Below are 27937 nucleotides of genomic sequence, written 5' to 3'. Positions count from 1 at the left end.
ACCCATGCTCACTAGAAAGATACTACATGTAAGCACATTCCAAGGAGATTCCACATGTCTAGATGGTAGGGCACAGAGGTGGGGCAGTAAGGCCTCCCATATCAGTGGGGCAGGAATATCGTACATACCGTTCTTTCACTGCTTCCTCAATCAGCATGTCACCAGCCTAGTACAGAGGAGACTAGAAGGAACTGGCCCCCGCGTTTTCCTTCATATGTAGTATGACTTCATGGAAAGGACTATTTTCTCTCTAGGGCAATTTGGTCATTGTCAGTGCTGGCACCAAGAGATCATGGTGCAGCATTGGCTGATCACTCCAGCCACCGATGTTCCTGAATAGGTTTTTAACTCCACATATAAGCCAATGATCACGGTAGTTCACATCAAGGGAGAAATGACGGATTCTCCTTTGGGAGTGTAAAGAGGATAACATTGGATGTTAGGTGTAGGCCAAATTTTTAACCTGCATGTGAGTTCAGAACTAGGCACAAGATTGAAAAGAGGGGGCTGTCCTTGAAAAGTGCTGGCCAGTTATGGCCCTGGAGATCTATTGACTTGATAAAAGGGAGTTGTATGAGAATACTTTAAGTAGGAGGAAGGGGAGTTGTTATAGAAGCTGCTGTCCATGGTGCCATTCAGAAACTTCAACTCTGTTTTGCAGAGGTTGAAGGACTAGGGTTATTAACAGCCTAATCACCTGGGATCTACTGATTCTGAGGGTGGGGAATAAAATTGGTATGGTTTAGGAACTGTAGCAATGAAAATATTATGCACAGGGGAGGTGAGCATTGAGAGGCTGGGGGGCACATGTTTTGGTTTTGTTTTTATTTTGTTTTTTTTTTTTGTTAGTGGGGATTCAACCCAGGGCCTTGTGTATGTTAAGCACACGCTGCACCACTGAATCATACCACCAGATACTTTTTTTAAAATTGCAAATATATAAAACATAAACTTTTTCATTTAAAATATTTGAAAATGAATAATTCAAATTTTAAATATTTGAAAATGCATAATTCGTGGTATTAAATCCATTCACAGTGTTGCCAACATCACACTACCTAGTTCCAGAACTTTTTCATCACTTCAAATGGAATTCCTGTATCCATTAAGCAATCAGGCCCCCTTCTTCTCTCTTCTTAGCCCCTGACCACTAATCTGCTTTTTTTCCCTTATGTATTGTGATTGGATTAAGTCAGACAGATTTGGGTTCATTCTAGCACTGCCTTTGTTACTGGTATGTCTTTGCTCAACTGATTTAGCTTCTCTGAGCCTCAGTTTTTCACACTTTTAGCACAGGGACAAAAATTGTTAATCTGCAGAATGCTTGGGAGGATTGATTTTTTTTTGTTAAATATTTAAATATCTGGTTTATCTTTGAATGAATATGTAAGACCTACTAGTTATTGTTTACTTCATAAAAGCAATAATAAGTTGGACATGGTGTTACATGTCCTTAATCCCAGCTACTTGGAGCCTTCTGAGGCAGGATCACAAGTTCAAGGCCAGCCTGGGCTGCATAGTGAGACCTTTCTCAAAACCAACAAAAAATAACAGTGGGGTCCATCATTTTGAATCCTACTATGTTCAAACTGCTGCTTCCCTCAAAATTCAGATAACATATAACTTAATCATGTCTTCTATAAGGGCTGAAGTAGGAAATTAAATTTTTAAAAATTTTTGCTATACTGGGGATTGAATATGGGAGCTCTACTACTGAGTTACATCTCCAGGCCTTTTAATTGCTTTAAAAAAAGTTTTATTCTAATTTGTTATATGTGACTGTAGAATGCATTATAATTCATATTACACATATAGAGCACAATTTTTCATATCTCTGGTTGTATACAAAATATAGAAGAGCTCCTTCTACAAGCTCTTCCTCTCATCAGTATTTCTTTAGCCTGTTTTATTTTTCCCTTTGTCACTTGTCTCTACCTGATGTTGTCTAGTCTCCCCCACTAGAATGTGAGCTTTTTTGAAGAAGAGGCTTTGCTCACTGTTGTATTCACAGCACCACAGGCATGCCTAGCATGTAACTGGTGCTCAGTAGACATTTGCTGAACCATATATAAAATAAATGATATATATGTATAAATAGCTATGTAGATTTTCTAATTATAAAAGTAGTACTTATTCTTTGTAATAAAATACTAAAAAGTATAAGAGAAAAGAGTATAAAAAATTAGAGGAATTTATCAATAGTAACATATACCCCCCAAGAAATGTGTTTATTCAGTCATCTTTAAATTTGAGGTACTTTGACCCTGTCAGGCCAGTCAGTAATGGAGATTTGCTCCATTTGTTTTTTGGTTTTGTTTTTTTGTTTTTGATTTTTCTTTCTTTTTTAAAAGAAGGTAAAGAAGGATGGCTCCACAGGGATTACCTTGGATAACACAGGATCCAGAACCAAACAATAGGGCCTTATGTTATCTGGGGGAATCTCTTATTTTACCTCCTGTAACTCTTGGTACCATAATTAGGCCTGCATATTACTTCTGAACATTGCCATACAAGGCACTTCATTTAGCTGGGCTTACAGAGATTAGATCATGCACAGGAAGCTGGCTCTTTGGTTATCAGGCTCCACAGAGGAATCGGGAGGCTTAAGCAGTGTGAAAAATTAGGAAAAGCTCAGAGATTTTTTTTCCCAAACTGTACAAGTGCCTTCATGGCCTTTGTTTCCTATAAACAGCATTGAGTTCTACCTTGGTATTTTTTCCATAAATAAGAGCCTCTTTAAGCTTCCCTTTCCTCATCTTTAAATAGGGCTTCTTACACTGACTTTGGGAGAGTGTTGTGATTTTAATGAACTCTTTAAAGAATCTAGCATAGTACCTGGAAGATAAAAACCTACCATTTAAAAAACAACAACAACAAACCTACATAGTTCCTGGAAAATACTAAGAACACAGTCATTGTCAATTCTTCTTCTGTCTCTTTTGTCATCATTATCATTGTCCATACTATCAGGTGTGCTCTGCTACTAAGCTACACCCCCAGCCCTTTTCATTTTTCATTTTATTAAGTTGCTGAGGCTGGCCTTGAACTTGGAATCCTCCTACCTCAGCCTCCTCAGTCACTGGGATTACATGTATCACTGTGCCCTGCAGTGTTACTATCAGATTATAATTTATTATAATAGAATTACATTTTGAAATCCTATTGTGTATTTTTTTTTCCATAGTTAGGGTTGAATTCAGGGGTACTTAACCACTGAACTACATCCCCAGTCCTTTATTTTGTTGGGGGGGGCACCAGGAATTGAATTCAGGGGCACTTGACCACTGAGCCACATCCCTAGCCCTATTTTGTATTTTATTAGAGATAGGATCTCACTGAGTTGCTTAGCACTTTGTTAAATTGCTGAGGCTGGCTTTGAACTCATGATCCTCCTCCACTGCCTCCCGAGCTAGGATTATAGGCATATGCCCAGATTCCCCAGTCCTTTTTATTTTTTGTTTTGACACAGGATCTCACTAAGTTGCTGAAGCTGGCCTCAAACTCATAATCCTCCTGCTTCACCTTCCTGAGTAGCTGGGTTTAAAGGCGTGCACTATTGCTCCCAACTCCTACTGAGTTTCGTTTGATTGGAGTTTTGAGTAGTTTTGCCCTTCCTTAGGCACTTTAAATTATCTACCTTGAATTATTATAATATAACAGAAGTATTGTTAAAAGCCAACATTCTCACACTTAACTGTACAAAGCCAGTGCAAATGTAGATGTGCAAAATATTTTCTTTGAACATTTGTTGAATTGGAGAGAATAGGACATGCCCATGTGGTAGTTATATCTTAAGGATGAGGAACCTACATTTTGTTTGAAATCTAGGGGTTTTAAAACTTAATTTTTTTCTCCCCCAGTGCTAGGGATTGAACCCAGAGCCTCATATATGCTAAGCACATGTTCTACCACTGAGTTATATTCCTAGCCCTCCAAGTCTAGTTTAAAGTTTTTCTTCCTTCTTTCCTTCCTTCCTTCCTTCCTTCCTTCCTTTCTTTCTTATTATTTTGGTACTGGGGATTGAACTCAGGGGCACTCAATCACTGAGCCGTATTTCCAGCCCTATTTTTTATTTTATTTAGAGACAGGGTCTCACTGAGTTGCTTAGCCCCTCACCATTGCTGAGGATGGCTTTGAATTCTCAATCCTCCTGTCTCAGCCTCCTGAGCAGCTGAGATTACAGGTGAGCGCCATCGCGCCTGGTTAAAGTTTTCCTATTTGCAGGTAATTTTTAGTTCCAAATAGCAGGCCTTGGGCAGAAGGACAATTATTGCATAGAAGAATAACAGGGAAATTAGGAAACTCAGAGGTAGCCAAAATTAGGACAGGAAGAGGTCAGAAAACATGTTAATTTACACTTTACAGCTGCACATATGGAAAGGTGCTCAAGTTCAGTGTCTCTGTTTCAGCTTATTTGCCAGACTAAAATGGTTTCATCACCATGTTAGGCATTCCCTTCAGGATAAAATCATGTGCCTTAGGAAAAGAGTTTTGCTTAAGGTAAGACTCTACCCCTGCTAAGTGTCTGACATCTGTTTCCCACTGCTCTGGCCTTGTAGCAGTAGTGTGTCTCACCATGTCCTTTTCTCTAGGTATATGTGGTCGGGAATGAGCCTCTAACAGTGTTGCTAGATTCCCTGCTTCCGGTCCTGGGAGTGCTCTTTTCTCTCTACTGTTTTACCAAGCAGAGTGTGTCTCATATAAGGTAAACAATCAGCAGAACCTTATTTGCTTATGAGTAGAATATTATTTGTTTGTATAGTGAATTCTTGACTTATTTTTTTTTATAAGTCAGGAAAACATTTGGGGATCCTTTTATTCTCCTCATCTAGAAAAAATAAAGACTTTTGTAGATTGAGGGGAAGTGGATATAATTTTTAGATGACTTTCCTCAGCCTCAGTCCTAGACTATAGAGATGAAATTTTTTTTCCAAATATAAACACTCTACTGTTTGATCTGTGAAAAAATACTGCAATTATATGTCTAGGAAGGAGGAACAAAGGGTGGCTCTTAATAACCTTGTGGAGAGTTAGAGATCAAGTCTGAAAAATTTGCGTGACTGTAGCACATCGTAAGTTACCTTGGGATTTGGTATTGGTGATGCAAAATCTCAGTTATCCAGAAAATATTCTATGTTAAAATTTAAGTAGCACTCATTATGTATCGATCATATTTTCACAGTCACTTATTGTTCTTCCTCCTGATAAGAGTTCATATATATCCTTTCTAAAGTCCTATAGAATTCTGATTTTGGGTGTTTCCCTAAAATGTAATTTGATAATAAATAATAGTCCTACTTTGCAGGGTCATGATGAAGGCTAAATATGCATTAGAGTGTTTAGCACAGTCCCTGGCAAATAGTAAGCTCACTAAATGATAGCTATCATTACCATGGTTGGAAGAAGATACTCACTCTGTTTATTATTGAAAGCTTACATACTGTCTTTGGTTTTTCAGGTTTCACTTAGCTCATCATTGTAGCCAGTAGCCACAATGACAATGACAAGAAAGGATGCAGTAGATGATGAAAGCTTTAGAGCTTTTGAATTTAGTTTGAAAGGATTGTCCATATAATAATTTGTTTCAGTTTTAAAATCTAAGTCCTCACAGCACTGTTATGTCCTCATCAAAGACCAACAAAGAAGATATGAATGTTTATTCCATTCCTATCTAGATAAAAGGGTATGAGGAAATTGCAGTATTTTGTTGGTATGCTGTTTCTTGTTCACAAGCTGTTGGTCCCACTGAGAATAGGTGGTTTTTATCAGTGTAAGCTTTCATTCAAGTGCCTGATCCAAAGGCAGTGGTACACTTGCAATTACCAAAAGGGATTAAAAAAAAAAAAGAAAAGATCACGTGCAGCTCACGTGGCATATCAGGGTTGCCTCCAGAGCCAAGGATTAGTCAGGCACTCATTGAATTTTAGGGTATTTTCATTCCGAAATTCACAAGATGCCTACTTTCCTCTCCTGTGTTTCAGTTGAACTAGGTGATGGTGCCAGCATTTAGAATGCAGTGGAACCTGACAGTCTTTCTCTCCTTTTTTATGTTAGCTTGTTAGAAGCATAGTGTAAGATGACAAGCTCATTCATAACTGCTTTTTCTGCCAGGTCATTTTGCCAAGAGATCTTATTATGGATTCTGGAAAAACTGGAAAGGAGGAAGGCAATTTCCAGCCTGAAAGGCTTTGCAGGATTGGACAAAGCTATACCCTCTCTCCATTCTCTCTGTCAGTTTAGAGCTGCCACCCAAGGTGGCATTATGATTACAGTTAAAGAGGCTATTAGGTGAGTTCACCCATCTTCTACTGTTTCATTCTAAATTTAATTCTACCTAGAAGACCATTCTGTGACTTAGCCACTAAGGGGCGCTAATAGAAAAGAAACCAGAAACTCAAGCAGCTGAGGCACTTGCTATTTATAATCTCCAAATAAAATGTGAGCCTTAAATGATCCTCCAGGTTTTTTTCCAAGATGCCAGCTAATAGTAAGTGCGATATATTGGAGCCTTACAGCACTGCATCACAACAAGCCCACTTCTCAGAGTCTGCCGGTTAATCAGAGTAAAGGGCAGCACATGTTTGCCCTTAACACCAGAATAATCTTTCTCTATTTCTGACTTGCAAAATGGTGTGTATTCATAGTCAGGTTATTCCTAAGGAAAATGGTTTGATAGCTATCTTTTGTGGTAATTTTATGATGGGGGTTTGTTTCTCATAGGAATTTAATAGAAAGTACTTATTAAATATTGGTAGACTGGATAATTTATTTCTCCATCTGACAAATTTTATTTTTTGTGGTCCTGGGGATCAAACTCAGAGCCTCTTTTATGCTAGGCAAGTGCTCTACTGCTCTATACTTCAAGCCTTACAAGTATATTTACATTATTTACACTTTCTGAGTGATCTCAAAAGTATGTTATTACTTTCAAATGGAAGTTGTTGTAGATCATAGACCATGTACTACTTAGCTGGCCCAGCTGTCTCTATGGGATTTCATATCTCATTCAAAGTGCTGCTTTTTTGGTGAAGTGATTAAATTTAATTTTATATTCATGGTTAACTTAGTAAAGTTTTATTTTATTTTTTTGCAGCACTGGGGATTGAACTTGGAGTAGTCTACTATTGAGCTATAGCCCCAGCGTTTTTAATGTTTTTTATTTTGAGATAGGGCCTTGCTAAGTTGCCAAAGCTAGCCTTGAACTTACTATCCTCCTATCTCAGGCTCCATTTATGCACATAAATTACAGGTATGTGCCACCGTGCGAAACTTATTAATTTGTTCAAGTTTTAAAATATTCTCAATATGACAGACTTGAGGAAAATAGAAAAACTCATAAATTTCAAGTAGAATTGTCAGAACAAACTAAAGCTCCTAGATGACTGAAAGCTTGAACATTAATAATATCCCAAAACCAAAAGAGTGAACTTATTTGGCATGTTTATTTAAAAACCACTTTAGAACTGTTTTTAACTGGGAACCATGTTAGTTATGGTATAGAGAATTTTGCAGTAGTTAGCTTAGTAGTTGTAATTTACTGCAGTCTTAACAAGTTTTTGGTATACTTCTTAGTGCAGGTATATCAAAATCCATAGTTCTAAGCCGGACTCAGTGGCATATACCTATAATCCCAGCCAACTTGGGAGGGTGAGGCAGGAGGATTGCAAGTTCCAGGCCAACCTCAGCAACTTAGTGAGGCCCTTAGAGAGACTCTGTTTGAAAATAAAAAACAGAAGGGGCTTGGGGTATACTAGGATATAACTCAGGGATAAAGTGCCCTGGGTTCCATCCCTAGTACAAAAAAAAAAAAAAAAAAAAAGGAAAGAAAGAAAAGAAAAGGACTGTGTCTTAGTAGTAAAGTGATTGCCTAGCATGCATGAGACCCTGAGTTCAATCCTCAACACCACAAGAAAAAAAGAAAAAAATTTCACCATTCAGTTCTTACTGAAACTGTAGTTTCTCTTCAAGATAGGAAAGGATCAGTAGACAATGATTGAATGAATGTTTATGGGCTATCAGAAGGAATAGCTCCTTAACTTGGGGTTTCTACATAGGCTTCTAGGGATCTATAATCCTCTTGAAATTATGCAGATAAATAAATTTTATATGCAAATATGTTTTGTTTTAAATTTTACATGCAAATATGTTTTGTTTTGTTTTTGGAGAGGGTCCACAGTTTTCATTAGAAACTTAAAAACAATCTATTTTTCCATAAGGTTGACAATCACTATACCAGATAAATAAGAATGTGTGTGTATATATGTGTGACTTGTCATTTGCTGTATAGCTCCTGCTTATGATGTTAGACCCCTAGAAGCAAGCTCAGGCACCTTGCTCTCTATCACCACTTACCTCTCATTCTGTCGTTTTCCCAGAACACAGTATCAATACGTTTGTTTAAGCTAGGCATGATGGTTCATGCCTATATTCTCAGCTACTTAGGAGGCTGAAGCAGGTAGATCACTTGAGCCCATGAGTTTGAGATAGCCTGGGCAACATAGTGAGACTTGCCTTAAAAAAAAAAAAAAAAAAGGCTGGGGATGTGGCTCAAGCGGTAGCGCGTTTGCCTGGCATGCGTGTGGCCCGGGTTCGATCCTCAGCACCACATACAAACAAAGATGTTGTGTCTGCCAAAAACTAAAAAATAAATATTAAAAATACTCACTCTTTCTCTCTCTCTCTCTCTCACTTTCTCTTTAAAAAAAAAAAGTTTATAGTAGTAACTTTATCTGAGCATCTTTGAATTTAAGATCTTTTGATATAGAATTTTTACTTTCTATAACTATATCTCACTATTTTGAATTGATTCTTTATTGTTCACATTTTAAGAGTAAATAAAATAGTGCTTTTTAAGCTAATTGTCATAACTCTTTAAGAATATTTGAATATAGTATTATTATTATTATTATTATTATTATTATTATTATTTTATACCAAGGATGCTTAACCACTGAGCCACATCCCCAGTCCTTTTTATTTTTTATTTTGAGATAGGGCCTCATTAAGTTGCTGAGGGGCTAAGTTGCTGAGGCTGGCTTTGAACTTGGGATCCTCCTGCCTCAGCCTCCTGAGCCTCTGGGATTATAGGTAGGCCCTACTATGCTTGGCTAAATAAAGTACTTCTTTTTGACAATCAGGATGATTCACAGAATCTTAGAAATAGTATTTGTCCATTTCAGCTTTTCTTTTAACATAGATGTAATAGAGAAAACATGACTGATCTGAAGGATTCTGGGATAACCTAGAAATAAGCTAACTGTATAGGTTGTTTATTCTGCTACAGGAGCATAAAGGCCATGTTATTTGTGAGCTGGCAGATTGAGATAACCTGCCTAAGGATATGGTTGCCCAAATTAACTACAGTGCTTTTCAGTGAGATAGAGCAACATTTGCCATTTTTTAAATTAATTTAGTCTGGAAAAAAAAATCGGTCCCTTCTCTGTTCACAAAAATGACATATATTCTTTGTATAATACAAAAATGCATAAAAAACCAAAATCAACCACTATCCTATTAGCTATTTATAGTATTTTAGTGTTTGTTTTGTGAATCTTCTGTATCTTTGTATTTTTTTTTTTTGTATGACATGGTATAATAATATTGAATCTTGGTCTTTTCACTTATCAGGTGAATTGAAACCCAAATCCACCATACCTCATGAGAAGTGTCCAGAAATTTTATGTAGTAATAGCATTCTTTTTAGAAAAAGCCAAATTTTATTACTTGCCAGTCATATTTTTTTTTTAAAGAGAGAGGGAGAGAGAGAGAATTTTTTTTTTAAATATTTATTTTTTAGTTATCGGCGGACACAACATCTTTGTTTGTATATGGTGCTGAGGATCGAACCCCGGCTGCACGCATGCCAGGCGAGCGTGCTACCGCTTGAGCCACATCCCCAGCCCTGCCAGTCATATTTGATCTACTCATTTTTATGAACTTTTTTTGTACTAGGGATTGAACCCAGGGGTGCTCAACCACTGAGCCACATCCCCAGCTCTTTTTAAAAATATTTTATTTAGAGACAGGGTCTCATTGAGTTACTTAGGGCCTCTCTAAGTTGCTGAAATTGGCTTTGAATTCTCAATTCTCCTGCCTCAGCCTCCCGAGCCATTGGGATTTCAGGTGTGTGCCACTGTCTCCCTACCCACACACTTATTTTTCTGAACTTTTATGTATTTTCTTATTTCAACCCATTGATTCATATGAGTTGAGATTGACTGCATCTCCTTCCGTGATGATTGTCTTTTCCCATTATCCATAACTTTTCAGTGGCTCATCATAAAAAGTCAAACTTCCTTTAAATGACATCTAAGGCCCTTTATGATCTTTGTAGCCTTCTGTTTCTCAGTTCTTTCTCAGGAACCAGAATATCATTTACTTTCATTCCTCCTTGCTTTGGCAGCTTATGAAATAATTGTAGTTCTTCAACATTCATCTTAAAAACCACTTCCTTCATGAATGTTTTCCTATGTTAGCAAATGAACATATAGGACATAGTAAATATAGTTTCTGAGAAAAAATACTTCATGTTTTGTCAGCAGGAGAAATAGAAAACTAAGTTAAATAAAATTTTTGAGATCTTTCTAATGATAAACTATATGGAAATAATGTTATTTTGGAAGATTATTATGGGGTTTCAAAAAGCATTATCTCTGGGTGACCCTGCCAACATAAATCTTGTTCTGCATTCCAGTGATGAAGATGAAGATGAAACCCTGTACCAAAAACTGTCCTCAGAGCAGAGCCAGGTGGAGCATCTTGGGGACTTGCTGTCTCATTGCCAGGAGTGTGGTTTGGCAGGCGACTTCTTCATCTTCTGTTTGAAGGTAAGAACTCCATATAGTATATGGTAAGCTTTATTCTGAGGTAGTTCTAGGAGGCCATTTGAATTTTCAAGACATTCATAATTTTAGATCCTTAAATTTAGGTCCCAATTTAGGGAAAATGAATAGACCACATATATAAGGGTAATTGGGTTGGTAAAAAGAAGAAACTTATCCTCAACAGTATTGATGTGATCTAACTACTTTCCAAGGTGGTGTGCACTGAATTGTTAGAGATAAACAAAACAAAATTATTGATCTATGAAAGGGTTAATCTTTGCTCTGTGTTGACAGTAAGAACTCTTTTGAAGTTAATAGCAGGTTTTACAGCTATGGAGTTATCCTTTCTGACTGTTGTTTTGTCAGGTATTTGGAACGGAGATTTAGCAGTTATGCCTCCTTCATTTCACTCCATAGCCACTTGAAACCTCTTCTGGGTTTGTTTCTTAGTGCAGAAGTTATGATTCCTTTTGCCCTAGTCTGCAGTGGTAATGTGTGTCTCATAATGTTATCACTGTCTGATAAACACCAGCCAGTGATGTCTAGCTTTGCTTTTTTAACTCTTTCCATAAAGAAGGGGTTTACGTTAAGATGTCTGTGGAGTTTAAGATCTGTATGGGTGTATGAGAATGCAAAAAGAAAGTCAGGACTAACATTTCTAGAAACTGAAATAGGAGACTCTTTTTTTTTGATACTTTCTTACCTTCCATATTCACATCCATCCCTACACCCAGCCACTCATTCTAAACAGCATTCCCAGGAGATGTGTGCTCAATTGTATGCTTTTTCCTTTTTCTTTTTCTTTTTTTCTTGCTTACAAAACAAAGGGCTTTTCTGTAAACCAGGTTAACTCGAGTTGTCATGCTTGACATTTTGGGCCAGATAAATTTTTCTTGTGTGGAGTTGCCTTGTGCATTATAGAATATTTAACAGCATCCATGACCTTTACCCATCAAATGCCTATATTACCCTCTAATGATGACAATCAAAAATGTCCTTCAGACATTGCAAAGTGTCCCCGGAGGAGCAAAATTGCTCAGGCACAGTTGAGCACCACTGCTGTAAGATGTCAGTTATTGTGATAAAGCACTAATTGTTAGGGAACTTAAGGTTTCCCTACCCAAGGAAATTTACAATGTAGATGGGTATGTAAAAGCCTATAAAAGCCACAATAATTAACTATCCATTAGTAGAAGTTTAGTTCTAAGTATCTTTGTGTGTGTGTGTGTGTGTGGTACTGGGGATCGAACCCAGGGTGCTCTACTAGTGAGCTATAACCCCCAGACCTTTTTTTTTTTTTTTTTTTTAGAAAGGGGCTTGCCAAGTTGCTCAGAAGAGCTTTGAACTTGCAATTCTCCTGCCTCATTCTACCTTACCTGAGATTATAGGTTTGCATCACTGCTCCCAACTGAGTTCTGAATATCTTAAAGGGAGGGCATCTAATGGTATTTGAAAGGACCTTAGGAAATTATGTGGTCTGAGGGCTCAATTCAAGGAAGGCTAATAGAAGAGTTCATAAAAATAATGATAAAGTAAGAAGTGTGTATGTTTTTATTAGGAAAATTTAAAAGTTCATATACATGACAACATAATGTGCTTATACTATGCAATTTACATTTGTTCACTCAACGCTGTCTTTGGGTTCTATGTTGATGATAATCTAGTTCATTTATTTTAACTGCTGTGAAATAATAAATACATCACTGTTCTCATACTGGACATATAAGTTGTCTCCAATTTTAGTCTATTATAAATAAAGCTATTTATTATACATTGTATATGTACTATATGTTTCAAACAAAGGTTTCTAGCTACATTTGCAAAGCTCTTAATTTTGCTGGCTTTTACTTTCCTTCCGTGCTTCAGGAGTTGACTCATCTGGCTATGGAAAGTGAAACAGAGTTAAAACCTAAGCCCTTCTCCAGCAAAAGCCTCTTGGAATTAGAGCAACATCATGCAATTCTTGTGGAAAGCCAGGAACGGAAGCTGCTAGTGCTGCAGCTGCTGGCTGTTCTGTGTGAGAGAATGTCTGAGCAGATATTCACAAACATCACTCAGGTTAGTGGCTGCCACATTTTAGATCCAGTCTGATGGTATTAGTCTGTTTTGGTTTCTTTACATTCTTTCAAAAAAATGCCCAGAAATGTTGCTCAGAGTGTCATTTGATGACACCTATGTTAGCATTTCCTGGAATTCTGGTTAAACATGCAAATGCTGAGCCCACACTAGGCCAACTGAATCTAAAACTTTCTTAGGTCCTAGGAATCCACCTGTTTAACAAGCTTCTGAGGTGATTCTCATGCACATAAAACTTTGAGAACTATTTTATATGTTGATATGTTACATCACAATGGTTTTCAACTTTTGAGTACAAATAAAGTTGTCTGAAATCTTTTTCAAAATATTGATACTAGCCACCTTTTAGATATTTTGATTTAGCACATCTGCATGAGAGCCTGGGCATTTTTACTTTTTTAAAGCTTCATGTGTATCAAAAGTTGAAAATGATTAAAAAGTCAAATCTGAGGGCTGGGGTTGTAGCTTAGTTGTAGAATGCTTGCCTAGCACATGTGAGACACTGGGTTCAATCCTCAGCACCACATAAAAGTAAATAAATAAAATAAAGGTATTGTGTCCATCTACAACTAAAAAATATTTTTAAAAAACCAAACTCAAATTTGAAAAAATAAATCACTAATATGATCACTTTAAATTCCATATGTACTTTAGCTGACAACTTATCTCCACAACACCCTGTGAAATTTTAAGATGTTAAAAAAAAATGCTTTCAGGGCAGTTGTACTTTTATTTATGAGTCAGTGCCTGAATTTTATTGGCTTAGACATTATTTTTACTACCTTTTTAAAAAATAGGAAATAAAAGTAATATGGCCTAGGCAATGCAGTCACCATCTTTAACCACTTTACAAGAATTGTTCTTTGGTTGGTGAATAGTCATTTGTAAGACGGTATGATTGTCATGCTTAAATCTGATTCTCCAGCTCTTCGTATGGCTGTCATTGTCATCTGCTTCTGATGTTGCTAAGCAGCATTTCGCTATAGCTCCTGCTGAGAAAATTTTCAGCTGCCTGTCAGCTCTGACCTATCTTGCCTGTTTAATGAAAATTATGTTCATGATTTCTTTCCTGGCCTCTTATTCCTTTAGTTCACTGACCCCATGTTACTCAGTAGGGTGATTTGTTTCTCCTATGTTTATATCTCTTCCCTGGAGACTCTTTCATCTAGACCTTGTGTTTTTGTTTCAGGATGCTAGTTGGAAGGGGAAATGGCCTAAAAACTGATATGACTTGAGCTTTTGCACTTATCTGCCTTTACTCCTAATTAAGGAACAATGGCGTTGGACTAGTACAAAATTATTTGTCCCAAGAGATTATCCTTTAGCTAAGGTAAATGTGTATTAGAACAAAAAAACCACAAGGAAATATTAAATTGAATTTAGTAATCTTACTGCTACTGATAATATTGGTATGTTATTTTGAAACACAGATGGATAAAGAAAATAAGTTCTAAGTAACCACTGATATTATTAGAAATCAAGATTTTTAGCATAAGAAAAAATATAAATATGAAATCAAAGAACTAGGAAAAAAATCTTAGTTAGAAGTATGAACCCATGATTAATTTTTTTCTCTTTTTTTAAAAAAATAGGTATTTCCTAGCATGGCCTACTGTCAATGCCAAGAAGCAATGACAACCTAGTAGCAATAAGCATTCTTAGTGCCAGATTATTGTTATGAAATACCATTTTCTTTTGAGCTCTACCATTGAGTACATCCCCAGCCCTTTTCTTCTTTTTTTTTTTTTTGAGATGGGATATCACTAGGTTGCTGAGGCTGAATTTGAATTTGTAATCCTCCTGCCTCAGCCTCCTGAGTCTCTTGGATTACAAGTGTGTGCCACTATGCCTGACTTGAAATACCGTTTTCTAAAAGAACTCAAAACCTGCTTGGTTGTTTGTTTTGAAAACAGCATCTTGTTATATTGTCCAAGTGGGCTTTGAACTTATGATCCTTCTGTCTAGCCTCCCGAGTAGCTGAGATATAGATGTGTGCCACTATGCCTGGCTCACTTGAAGTGCTTTGGAATAAAGGTTGATTTGAGGTCTGGATTATAGTCTGGGGTAGGAGTCATACATTATAAGTTTCAAGGCATTTTGTTGTGCCCAAATGCAAGGAAGCTATCAGATTGATGGGGTTATGTCAGTACATTCACGAGCCAACTTGAAGGATTTCCCATTGGTCATAGAGAGGACAATTTAATATTAAAAAAATAATAATGTCTGCAATAAATTAAGGCACATTAAAGATACGAAAATATAAGCAAAAACCCCTGTAGCACATCTTTGAAGATTGTTAGAACACTATTTATTTTGCAAATTGATAAAGAGAAAGAATAAAGTACTTATGTTGCCTTTCCAAAAGAACTAATTTTCAGTAGTAATCAAATAATCAGTAAAGGAAATTTTATCTTTATAGGATAATCACAGTCAAGAAATTCAAAGTGAGGACTAGAAAATTACATTTTGCAACCCTCTGGGGGAGATAATGGACCTAGGTAACAATCATAGATTTCTGCCGAAATTGTTAGATGAACTATCAGTGGTATACTGAATAATGAATATATGAAGCCCAAAACACCAAAGCAACTGAAAATCCCCCCAACATATTATTATGAAAATTTTCAAATTTGAATGAATTTTTGAAATTATTTTATTCTTGCTTAACATGAATTAATTATATCATATTAATGAAGAATATTTGTTTATTGAAAGAATTTTACAGTGAATACTTATACATCCACTACCTACCAAGATATTACTATTAGTGTTTTATTATACTTGCTTTATCACATAGTTATCCATTTGTGTATCCCTATACCCATCTTATTTTTGGTACATTTCAGTGTTAATGCAGATATCAGCATAAATCCCTCTAAATATTTCAGCCTGGCATGGCTGATTGCCCATCATTATAGGTGGACAAGTGGATCATACATACCTCCTCATGTAATGCATTAGGAAGTATGTGGCACCACTTGGGAAGGATGCTTACCCCAAAATCAAAAATCTGAAACTTAAACCGGAATCTAACCAAGAAAATGCAGGGCCTGGAGGATCCAGGGAAGCACTGCCACGAGGAAGCAATTGGCCAACTCCAGAATGTGGAAAATTCTACAATAGGGTGGATCAGTTTCTTCATCAAATAAATGGCTTTAGGGCTGGGGTTGTGGCTCAGTGATAGAGTGCTCACCTAGCATATGTGAAGAACTGGGTTCAAATCTCACCACCACATAAAAATGAAAGAAATTGTGTCCACCTACAACTAAAAAATAAATATAAAAAAAATTAAAATGAATGCTTTAAAAAAGAGCAAGATCCTGATTCAAACAAATTAATTATAAGAGGTTGTTTTTTTTTGTTTGTTTGTTTTGTTTTTGTTTTTGTTTTTGTTTTGTACCAGGGATTGAACTCATGGACACTCAACCCCTGAACCATATCCTTAGCCTTATTTTTTTTTAATATCTTTATTTATTTATTTTTTAATGCTCTACACTGATCTATAGCCCCAGCCCAGCTCTATTTCATATTTTATTTAGAGACAGGGTCTCACTGAATTGCTTAGCACCTCACTTTAGCTGTAAGAGGTCATTTTATACCAATTATGGACCAGTTATCAGGAGATATTAAGGAATTCTTACTGAGTATAATCATGGTATGGTAGTTACATAAAATACAAATCTCCTTATCTGTTAGAAATGCATGTTAAAGAGATGTATGGGTAAAAGATTAAATATTCAATAGAGTATGCTGGAAGATGACACATTGTATATATGAGGTACAGAAAGGAATGTGGGATGCTGTGGTCTCTGTACTAATGAGTTCTTTCATTCCACGGCTACGTATTGAGAGCCACATACTCTTCTAGGTACCAAGTTCACAGCATGAACAAAACATACATGTGTCTGTGCTCTCATGGAGCTGATATTCACATGGTGGAGAGATACAATAAATAAGAAGGCAAAAATACATAGTGTGTTGGATGATGGTAATTTCTAGAGAGAAAAACAAACCAAAAAAAGAGGAATGTTAAGAGGAGTGTGGTAAATAGGGTGTCATGGAGAGCCACACTGTGGAAGTACCTTTTTAGCAAAAACCTAAAGGTGGGGAAAAGGGGGGTTGTTGAGATCCATAGTGTAACAGTTGTTTCAGATAGAGGGAGCATGGCCAAAATGTAGTAGGTCAGCAAGAAGGCCAGTGTCATTGTTGTGGACTGAGCAAGAGTCCCATTTTTCTGTCCTTTCAGAAAAATGCCAGCACTTTCTCCTTGCTATAACGGCATCACTACAATCAGCAAAGTAGAAGTGCTTCTATGTGGCCTTTTCTTTTTCTTTTTCAGATGTTAATTTTTTTTTTTTTTTACATAAGTAACACATGCTCATTGTAAAAACATTTCAACAACATGGAAGTGCATTATATAAAAAGTAGGGGCTTCTGGTTAAAGACAATGTATTGAACACGTGTGTTTACCCACTGTCTCTGGAAACCAAGGGATCAACAGAGTGGAGAAGAGAGAGAAGTTAAAAGAGAATAACAAAATTTGGAAACTTGAAAATAGTATCTGATCTTGCAACTTAGGAAATTGGAAAGCTAAATGTTTGCATGGAGAGAAATCAAAAGCAAACCACTCTGCCTCAATAAGGCTGTTAAAATTTTTTTTTTTTTTTTTAAGGAAAAGAAAAGAAATAAAATGTTGGAAAAAGCTACTTTTCGCTACAGAGCTGTGGGAGAACTGGAAGCACCAGAGAAACTCTTATAAAGATGGAGCTGAATATACAGCTTAACATGGTTTGCAGGGCTGTATAGGATTCAGGAGACCCCCTTTTTCCTGAAATTTTTCAACTCTCCTCCTTTTCCCTCTCCAGTGAAAAGCCAGAAGTTTATTCTTGAGAGATGTTGAATCTGAGGCACTCTAAATTTGAGTGAGAGTGGCAGATTGAAAAACAGGAGGCTTATGATGAGGGCTACTCAACAATGAGGCCTTTAGCCCCCTTCCACTCAGTTGTCAGCATTTTTTTTAAATATGTATTTTTAGTTGTCAGTGGATCTTTACTTTATTTATTTGTTTACATGTAGTGCTGAGAATTGAACCCAGTGCTTTACACTTGCTACTTTCCCAAACCTGAAAATTTCTTTCTTAAAAAGGATTATACTACTTGTTTTACATCCTTTTAAATATATATATATTGTGGAAAGGAACCTAGAAAAAAAGTTGGAAGACTAGATAGTTCTATTTTAGTAATTTAACAGTACTTCTGCTGATATGAAAGCTAAATATAAATAAGGAGTACTTTAGAAAACTCTTTGGAGGCAAAATAGGTAGGCTAAGATGATGGAAACAATAGTTTCTCTGGAAAGGGCTAGTGTCCTTAATTTCTAGTGTCAATAAAATCTTCTGGCTGGAAAGAATGGTAAAAATTGCTATAACCAGAATTGTTCTTTCAGTAAGTGGAAGTTTTAAATATTCTTTCTAGTTTCCTGCTTTGCTCCAAAAGACAAGTGTTAACAGGCCATTCTCCTGACTTTAGACTTGCAATAAAGATTCTAGCACAGCATGTGATTTGTCCAGAGAGGTAAACATGCAAGCTTGCATGGTATTTAGAGGCTGATTATGACCTATCTCAGCCTTCCCATTTTCAAAATGATATCTCCTTTTTGAGCCATTAATCCTAAATAGGCATGTGTGCATATGTGTGTGCATGCATGTATGTCTGCCGTCCTTTATTCAAAGGTGTTTCTAATTAAGGTGATTACACTTAGTTAAAATGATGCTGACCAGTGCTGGGGTTGTGACTCACTGGTAGAGGACTCGCCTAGCATGTGCGAGGCTCTGGGTTTGATCCTCAGCACCACATAAAAATAAATAAGTTAGCCAATCCCAAAAAACCAAATGCCGAAATATTTTCTTTGAGGCTGATTCATAGTGGGATAGGGAGTGGGAGCATGGGAGCAATAGACACCCTCTAGATAGGGCAGAGGGGTTGGAGGGGAAGGGATGGGGCATGGGGTTATTAGTGATGGTGGAATGTGATGATCATTATTATCCAAAGTACAGGCATGAAGACACAAATTGGTGTGAATATACTGTGTATATAACCAGAGATATGAAAAATTGTGCTCTATATGTGTAATAAGAATTGTAATGCATTCTGCTGTCATATATAAATAAAATATAAAATAAAGTATTGTGTACAACCAAAAAAGTAAATTAAAAAAATGATGCTGACCAAATTAATTCAACTTAAAGCTTAATTGTTAGCCAAATGCTATATAAAATTTCTATATGAACAATCTTAAGCCTTTATTTTTTTTTAGATGTTGATGGACATTTATTTTATTCATTTATTTATATGCGGTGCTCAGAATTGAATCCAGGCAAGTGTTCCACCACAGAGCCACAACCCCAGCCCCCACTTTCCCTTTTTTAAAAGTAGTAGGGATTGAGTCCAGTGGCACTGAGCTACTGAGCTACATCCACAGCCTTATTTATTCATTTTTGGGACTTGGGAATTTAAGCTAAGGGCACTTTATCATTGAGCTACATTCCCAGCTTCTTTTATTTTAAGACAAGGTCTTGCTGAGTTTTTTAGGGCCTCTTTGACTTGTTTGGAGCCTCCCCTAGTTGCTGGGGCTGGTCTTGAACTTGTAATCCTCCTGTCTCAGCCTCCCAAAGTGCTGGGATTACAGGTGTGTGCTACTACACCCAGCCCTTTTTATTTTTTATTTTGGGACAGGGTTTTGCTAAATTGTCCAGGCTAACCTTGAACTCCTGCCTCAGTCCCCCCAAGTAGCTGAATTTAAAAATATTTGATCTTATAAATATATCTGGATCATTTGTACAGATTATTTGAGGATACTGGCTTCTAGATAAAATTAAACATCTCCTCCCTCATTCTTTGCTTATTAGAATTAGACTGTCAAATGTGGGGAAATATTCCTAAGGAAGAAAAACTCCTTAGGAGACTCTCTAAGATGGTTAGAAAGTAACAAATCCCTTTTTTTTTTTTAAATAAGTATAGTTTTTTTAGAGCAGTTTTAGGGTCATAATAAAGTAATATGCATTTATGTTTCCTCCATGTCTTTTCAGCAGTAGAGTGCTTGCCTGGTATGTGTGAGGCCCTGGGTTCTATCCCCAGCACCACAAAAACAAACTAAATAAACAAAAATAAAGGTATTGTGTCCACCTATAGCTAAAAAAATATTTTTTTAAAAAGAAGAAATTGAGAAGTGCTGAGGTTTCTCATATGTCCCCTGTGCCCACTGTTTAGATAGCCTTCCCCATTATCACCATCCTCCACCAGAGTGCTACCTTTGCTGCAATGGTGGTCTTTTTGTTTGTTTCTTGTTTTTGTAATACTGAAGATCAAACCCAGGGTCTTCCATGTGCTAGGCAAACAATCACAGCTACATTCCCTTTCCCCTTTGTTGTAGTTAATGAATCTACATTAACACATCATTATTACCCAAAGTTCATAATTTACATTAGGTTTCTCTGGATGTTGCACAGTTTATGAATTTGGACAAAATGTTTCTACCATTATAGTATCCTATAGAATTGTTATAGTGTCCTAAAATCCTCTGTGTTCCACTTATTTATCTCTCCCTCTCTTCTAATCTTTGGTAACCATTGTCTTTTTACTGTCTCAGTGTTTTGTTTTTTTTTTTCTTTTCCTAAATTTATGTAGTTGGAATCATACAGTATTTAATCCTTTAAGATAGGCTTCTTTCACTTAGTAATATGCATTTATGTTTCCTCCATGTCTTTTCATGACTTGACAGCTCATTTTTTAGTACTAAATAGTCTTCCATTGTCTCAGTGTACCATTTACATTCACCTTATGAAGGAAATCTTGGTTATTTTCCAGTTTTGGCAGTTCTGACTAGAAATGTGGTTCTTTTTTTTTTTTTTTTTAATGTGGACATAAGTTTTTAACTCCTTTGGGTAAATATTGAGTGCAATGCCTGAATTATATGGCAAGAGTATATATAGTACGTTTTTGTTTTTTTTTTGCTTGTATTTAAAGAATTGAAGTCTCATTATATTGCCCAGATGCCCCAAACTCCTGGGCTCAAGTGATCTTCCTGCCCTAGCCTCCTGAATATCTGGGACCACAGGTACATGCCACCATGCTAATCTATTTAGTTTTTCAAAAACTGCCAAACTGTCTTCCAAAGTAGCTGTACTATTTTGCATTCCCACCAACAGGGAAAATTCCTGTTTCTCCACATCCTCGTCAGCATTTGGTATTGTCGGTGTTCTGGATTTTGGCTGTTTTAAGGGGTGTGTAGGGATGTCTCATTCATGTTTTAGTTTGCATTTCCTTAAGGACATTTGATGTGCAGCATATTTTTATATGCTTGTCACCTGTACGTCTTCTTTGGTAAGGATTTACAGATCTTTTGGTAAAAGACAGTTTAGGACTTTTGTAGTCAGGTTGTTTGTTTTCTTATTGTTGAGTTTTAGGAGTTCTTCAAATATTTTAGTTAACAGTCCCTTGTCAGAGGTATTTTTGCATGCATTTCCTCCCAGTCTTTGTATTCTCTTGATAATATTTTTCACAGATCAGATTTTTTTTTTAATGATGTCCAAATGATTACTTCTTTTTTTCTGGATTTTGCCTTTGGTGTTATATCTAAAAAGTCATCACCAAACCTTGAATCATCTATATTTTTTCCTATCTTCTAGCAGTTTGATAGTCTTGCATTTAACATTGAATTTTATGATCCATTTTGAGTTAATTTATGAATTATCTTTATTTTCAATTTCCTGGCAAAATTCATGAAAAGTAAAGGATGTTCGATTAGTATATTAAAACAGTTAGGAAAGTATAGGCTTTCTCCTTTAGTAACTTTATGACCTTGAGCAAATCACACTGAGAGTCTTCATTTCATAATGAGAATAATAGTACAAACCTTACAGAGTTGATATGAGAATTAAGTGAGATTATGCATGTAAAACACTTAGGAGTTTCTGAATTGCTGAACAGGGAAGGTGCTAGAAGGGCAACTAGGTCAGAGAGGTTGTGGAAGCTCTTTATCTCATACCCGTACCTTGTCTTGTCTCTTCATCTGGTTGACTTATGTATGTTTTGGAGTGTCCTCTTACCAGTTTATTAACTGGTAAATTAAAAAAGATAAAACAAACTCAGACATACAAAGAATTTTGAATTTTTTTTTAACTCCACACTAATTCAAATTTCTATTTTTTGGTAGGTAGTAGACTTTGTAGTGGCGACACTGCAGAGAGCATGTGTAAGCCTGGCTCATGAGGCAGAGAGCACTGTGGAATCGCAGACACTGAGCATGTCCATGGGGCTGGTGGCGGTCATGCTAGGAGGAGCTGTTCAGGTGAGTTGTAGAAATGAGCCAAACTTGAATGGAGGAAAAGAAAAATAAAATCCTTGCTGCTTCCCCTCCATTCTTTTTGAAAAATAAGAGTAGATATTGTATCTATGAGAACCAGGATGAACAACTTAGATTGTTAACGAGAATTCTTTCCAAAGTAGAGGATAAGGGAAAGCACCACTTCTACCCTGTTACTTGAGTAGATTTCACTGCCTGTTCACATCTGGTAGACACTTGATTTGGAAATATCTAGCATAGTGTTTTGCATTTAGTGTTTGTCCTCACTTCCCAAAGCTCAACAATGGCTCAGAAGTTCCTACCACTGTAGTCAGTGGACAGCATTTACTAAACTTTTTTTTTTTTTTAAAAGAGAGAGAGAATTTTTTTTTTTAATATTTATTTTTCAGTTTTCGGCGGACACAACATCTTTGTTTGTATGTGGTGCTGAGGATAAAACTCGGCCGCACGCATGCTAGGCAAGCGCGCTACCGCTTGAGCCACATCCCCAGCCCCCAGTATTTACTAAACTTTAATCTTAGTTGCTTAGGACTAAAGCTATTGTTAACAGTCCATTTTAACCCAAGATCCATTGTTCAACCCATATCATGTAGCATGTTAAAGGTTTGCTTTCAACTACTTTTAATTATGTCTTTTACACATTTAACTCATCATAATTTTAAAATTCATTCATTCAAACACAATTTTATTGTATCCTTACCATGTGCCAAGTTACTGAACTAAGGGGCTGGGAATATAGCATTGGACAAGATAGATATGGCCTCTACCCTCATGAAATGTATAGTTCAGTAAGAGAGTCATATGCTAAATGACTATTTTTAAAAAATGCTTAGAGCCAGAGTAGCCGTGTATACCTATAATCCCAGTGACTCAGGAGGCTGAGAAAGGAGGATTGCAAGTTTGAGGCCAGCCTCAGCAACTTAGCAAGACCCGGTCTCAAAACAGAAAAGCTTAAGGATATAGCTCAGTGGTAAGGTTCCCCTGGGTTTAATTCCCAGTACCAAAAATACAGACACATGCGTGCACATATACACTTAGAATTGAATAAAGTGACTCAAAAGAGAAGTGCAGGATATCAAGAGAACATAACCCTCTAATAAGGTTGAGGAGATCTCCAGTAAGTTTAAGGTACGACTTGAAGGATGAATAGGAGTTTGTATGTATAGCAGATGGAGGAAACTCTTCCCATTAAAGAAACATCATTTGTAAAGGCTCAGAAGCAGGAAGGAGCTTGGTGTACTTGAGACACTGATTGAAGACTGGTGTAGCTGAACTTCAGAGATCAAGGGGAGGAATAGTACTAACAAGAAGAAAGGATAGGTAAGGGCTAGATCATACATGTGGGTATGAGTGGTTAATTATATAAAGCATTAGACTGGGAGACTGCAAGGAAGCAGAAGACTCTTAGTGCAGGTATTGTGAAATCCAACCTGAAACCAGCCTGTCATATCCTTAGCAACCAGTAAGGAACTCTCTGGGAATGGATTTTTGAGTTTGAGGTTTCAAATCTGATTTGATTCTTGATATATTAGAATTTGCCTCTCTTGCCTGTTCTTAAGGGGAAAGAGGAATTTTATTTGGACCAGTTGATAATGTGAAGCCCATTTCTTGGTAAATTTACTTAGCACTTCTAATTTTATATTTTCCATGTCATTTAGGAAAAAAAAAGTTTTTGGTTCAGTTTTAAGCCATATTAGAATTATAAAGGTGGGGTTCACGTCCAAAATGTTCCTTAAGTTGCACTCTTGTTAGATTTAACTGGCTAATCCGATTGTTTTTATATTTGAATATTAATTTGAATAGTTTTTATTTCCATAAATTTACAGTGTGTTTTTTTGCTTCTCCTTATTTAACACTTATTTTAAACCATGTCTCAAATGTAAAATAGATTGTGGAAATCTCCATTTCCCTTTCTGGAAGCCCACTGTTAGGGGCTGGCTGTGTATATTGGTCCTATTCTGAGAGAGCCTCTCGTGACTGATGTGAGTGTGCAGCCCTTGCCTGTCACTGCCCTCCTCTGAGCCATCCTGACTCATTAACTACATCCTGAATTCCTCTGACTTTGCAGTTTGTTAAGTGAACATAAACATGTCACCCCCTGTACTTTTGCCTTAGATCTATTAAATTTTTTTGTTTGATTCATATATTTATAAGTGGCATCTGTAATAATGCTGGATTTTATCTTTGCATTAGGAAAAAAAGTCACCATCCTGAATTCCACTGTGAGGCTGCATCTTTACCTGAGAGTCTAGAACATCATGCTTTACATTAGAAGTCATTGTTTTGGCTAATGAAACAGAATCTAATAGCATCTAAACTTTTTTTCTTTCCTTTCTAATTTATATAATTAAGATGATTATTAAAACATCGTGTCTGGGAAGAGGAGTTAATTTGGAGAAAGTGTAGGTTTAAGATTGCTAAGAAGACAACTGTAATTCCAAACTCATTTTCTTTTTTTTTTTTTATATTTATTTTTTAGTTTTAAGTAGACACAATATCTTTATTTTACATTTATGTGGTGCTGAGGATCGAACCCAGTGCCTCGTGCATGCTAGGTGAGCACTCTACCACTGAGCCACAACCCCAGCCCCCCAAACTCATTTTCTAAATTTCAGGGTTTGTCATTAGTATAAGTATTATGTTGGTAACTCTTCCCTGTCCCCTCAAGAAGCAATTTCTGCATGTTGTTGCAGAGTCCATGGGTCCTCTAAAACATTTCGGCATGAAGCTGAGCAGACCATCTCGACCTTTTAGGAAAAGCAAACTGAATTGTCCTCAGCACCACATAAAAAAATAAATAAAATAAAGGTATTGTGTCCAACTACAACTAAAAAAAATTTTAAAAATAAATAAATTCAGTCATGTATGTAAAGAGGGACCCATGTACAAACTGATGGGCTAAATATCTAAGGAATTATAGTCAATGTACAGAACTGAGAACACAAAGAGTAAATGTAAATTTTTTCCAGAATTAGAAATTTTTAGGTCGGAGTTTTGTTGCTGGAAGAGTCCCCTGGATTCTTCTAAAACAGTGATCCTCACTGGAGCAGGTTAAGGCAAGGCAGGATCACCTGATCACTCTTACCTGCAATATAAAAGCTCCTGTTACAGAAGTTTTTAAAAATCTCATGTGGGGTTCCATATACATATGCCCTCCTCTGACTTTTACCCCGGTTCTGATACACTACTGGAGGGCTTCTTTCTTCCTCACCCCCATCCTCAACCTCTGTCTTACCAGTCCAACCCCCAGTTTTTAAACAAATTTGAGAACTTGCAGAAATTCATAACAACTAACCATCTAACTGGTTCACCCTGCCACTCCTGAAAGATTTCATAGTATTGTGTGGGCTGAGGAAGCTCTCTACACTCCATTCCCAAAGCATTCCAGAAACTCTAGAAGAGAGGTAGCCAAATAAAGGAATCTGCACTTGTGGGCTCCTTCTTCCGCTCTTGTGGCATGTGTACAGAGTTCTGAGATCTGGATATGAGATTTGTGTTGAAAGTAGTGACAGGAATAGAAACTGGGGCTTCATGGACAATTCTTGATTTTGGTAGTAACCCTTGAAAAATAAACAATTAATAATTCAGGTGATTGTTTTTTGTTTTAGTTTTTGTTTTTTTGGTGGTGCTAGGAATTGAACCCAGGGCCTTGTGCAAACATTCTACCAATTGAGCTATATTCCCAGCCCAGTAATTCAGTTTTCTCCTCTACCAATAAAGTAAGTTTTACTTTATATCAGAAAAAAATTCTCAAATGTTTACAAACAAATAATTGGCATCCATAGTCATGGATATCCCTGATTGTTTTCATAGTGGAAAATTTGTAGGCTTCTGAAGCTGAAAGAGTGCAGAGCTTTAATTGCTTTATAAACTGTTTGATTCAGAACCCACCTACTTGCCCTTGGCAGTAGGAAAAGTTGATCAGTTGAATGAGTCCCACAGTGACTAAGAAGTTTGAGAACAGGGAGAAAAAATATTTTATTATTGTTTTTGCTCTGCTGGAGATTGAACTCAGGGCTTTACATATTCTTGTCAAGTACCCTGACACTGATCTATACTAACCCAGCTCAATTCTGTGGGTTTTGACAGTGTCTAATGACATGTGTCCACCATTATAATATCATACTGAATAATGTCACTGCCCTAGAATTTTTCTGTGTTCTGCCAGTTTATTGATCTTTTTACTATTTCCATAGTTTTGCCCTTTCCAGAGTGTCATAAAGTTGGAATGGGGGTGTGGCTGGGGTTGTGGCTCGGAGGTAGAACACTTGCCTAGCATGCCTGAGACACTGGGTTTGATCATCAGCACCACATAAAATAAAATATATATATATATATATATATATTGTGTCCACTTGTAACTAAAAAATAAATTTTTAAAAAAGTGACTTCATTGTTTAAAAAAAAAGTTAGGATCGTATAATATGTACGATCTTTTTTTTTTTTTTGCATCTTTAGATTGGGATTTTCACTTAGTAATATGTATTTATAGCTCTTCATATACTTTCCTGGCTTGATAGCTTCATTTCCTTTTGGTGCTGAATAATATTCTATTGTCTAATATACTATAGTTTATTTATCCAGTCAACTTATAAAGAAATATCTTGACAGTTATGGCTAAACATCATTTACAGATGTTTGTGTGGATGTATTTTTCTCTTTTTTGCAGGGTAGGGGTACTGGGGATTGAACTCAGGGGCACTTGGCCACTAAGCCACATCCCCAGCCCTGATTTGTATTTTATTTAGAGACAGGGTCTCACCGAGTTGCTTAGAGCCTACCTTTTGCTAAGGCTGGCTTTGAACTTTCGATCCTTCTGCCCCAGCCCCTGAACTACTAGGATTACAGGTGTGTGCCACCATGTCCAGCTGGATGTAAGTTTTTAATTAATTTGGGTAAATACTAAGGAGTAGGATTGCTGAACTGTATGGTAAGAGCATGTTTAGTTTTAGAAGAAACTACCAAACTATCTGCTATAGTGACTGTGCCATTTTGCATCCCTACCAGCAAAGAATGGATTTCCTGTTGCTCCTCATCCTCACTTTATTTTGATTAACAATCCTTTTTCAGATATGTCTTTTACAAATATTTTCTTCCAGTATGTGGCTTATATCTTTGTGTGTATTTGTGTGTGTGTGTGTGTGTGTGTGTGTATGTAGTACGGGGGAATTAAACTTAGGGATGCTCTATCACTGAGCTACATCTGCAGCTCTTTTTTTTTTTTTTTTACTTTGGAGATGCACACAATACCTTTATTTTATTATTTATTTGTATTTGGTGCTGAAAATCAAATGCAGTGCCTCACACGTGCAAGGCAAGCACTCTATCTACTGAGCCACAACCCCAGCCCTGCATACCTTTTTATTTTTTATTTTGAGACAGTGTCTCTCTAAGTTGCCCAGGCTGGTCTTGAATTTGTGATCCTTCTATCTAAGCCTCCCAAGTAGCTGGATTACAGGTGTGTGCTCCCATGCTTGACTATTTCTCATTTTTTACGTGTCTTTTGCACAGCAGAAGTTTTAAATTTTAATTATTTCTTTTATAGATTATGACTTTGGTGTTTTATTTTTAAAATTTATCTCCATAACCAAGGTCATTTAGATTTACTACTGTTATCCTCCTCCTCCTCCTCCTCCTCCTTCTTCTTCTTTTTTTTTTTTTTTTTTTTTTTTTTT

At 36.6% G+C, this 27937-nt stretch overlaps 1 protein-coding gene across 1 annotated transcript in view; it reads left to right on the top strand.

The window, feature by feature from the left end:
• Positions 1-27937, top strand: part of Tango6 (transport and golgi organization 6 homolog) — a 168574-nt gene that overhangs the window by 27955 nt on the left and 112682 nt on the right. Inside the window, exons 8-12 of the mRNA XM_048792418.1 lie at positions 4593-4705; positions 6112-6288; positions 10694-10826; positions 12690-12881; positions 22113-22247. Of these exons, the coding sequence (XP_048648375.1) occupies positions 4593-4705; positions 6112-6288; positions 10694-10826; positions 12690-12881; positions 22113-22247 (750 nt within the window). The remainder of the gene's footprint in view (positions 1-4592; positions 4706-6111; positions 6289-10693; positions 10827-12689; positions 12882-22112; positions 22248-27937) is intronic.

Source organism: Marmota marmota, unplaced genomic scaffold (assembly GCF_001458135.2).
Source record: "Marmota marmota marmota unplaced genomic scaffold, marMar, whole genome shotgun sequence".
Lineage (NCBI taxonomy): Eukaryota > Metazoa > Chordata > Mammalia > Rodentia > Sciuridae > Marmota > Marmota marmota.
This window is presented reverse-complemented; position numbering and strand designations above follow the sequence as displayed.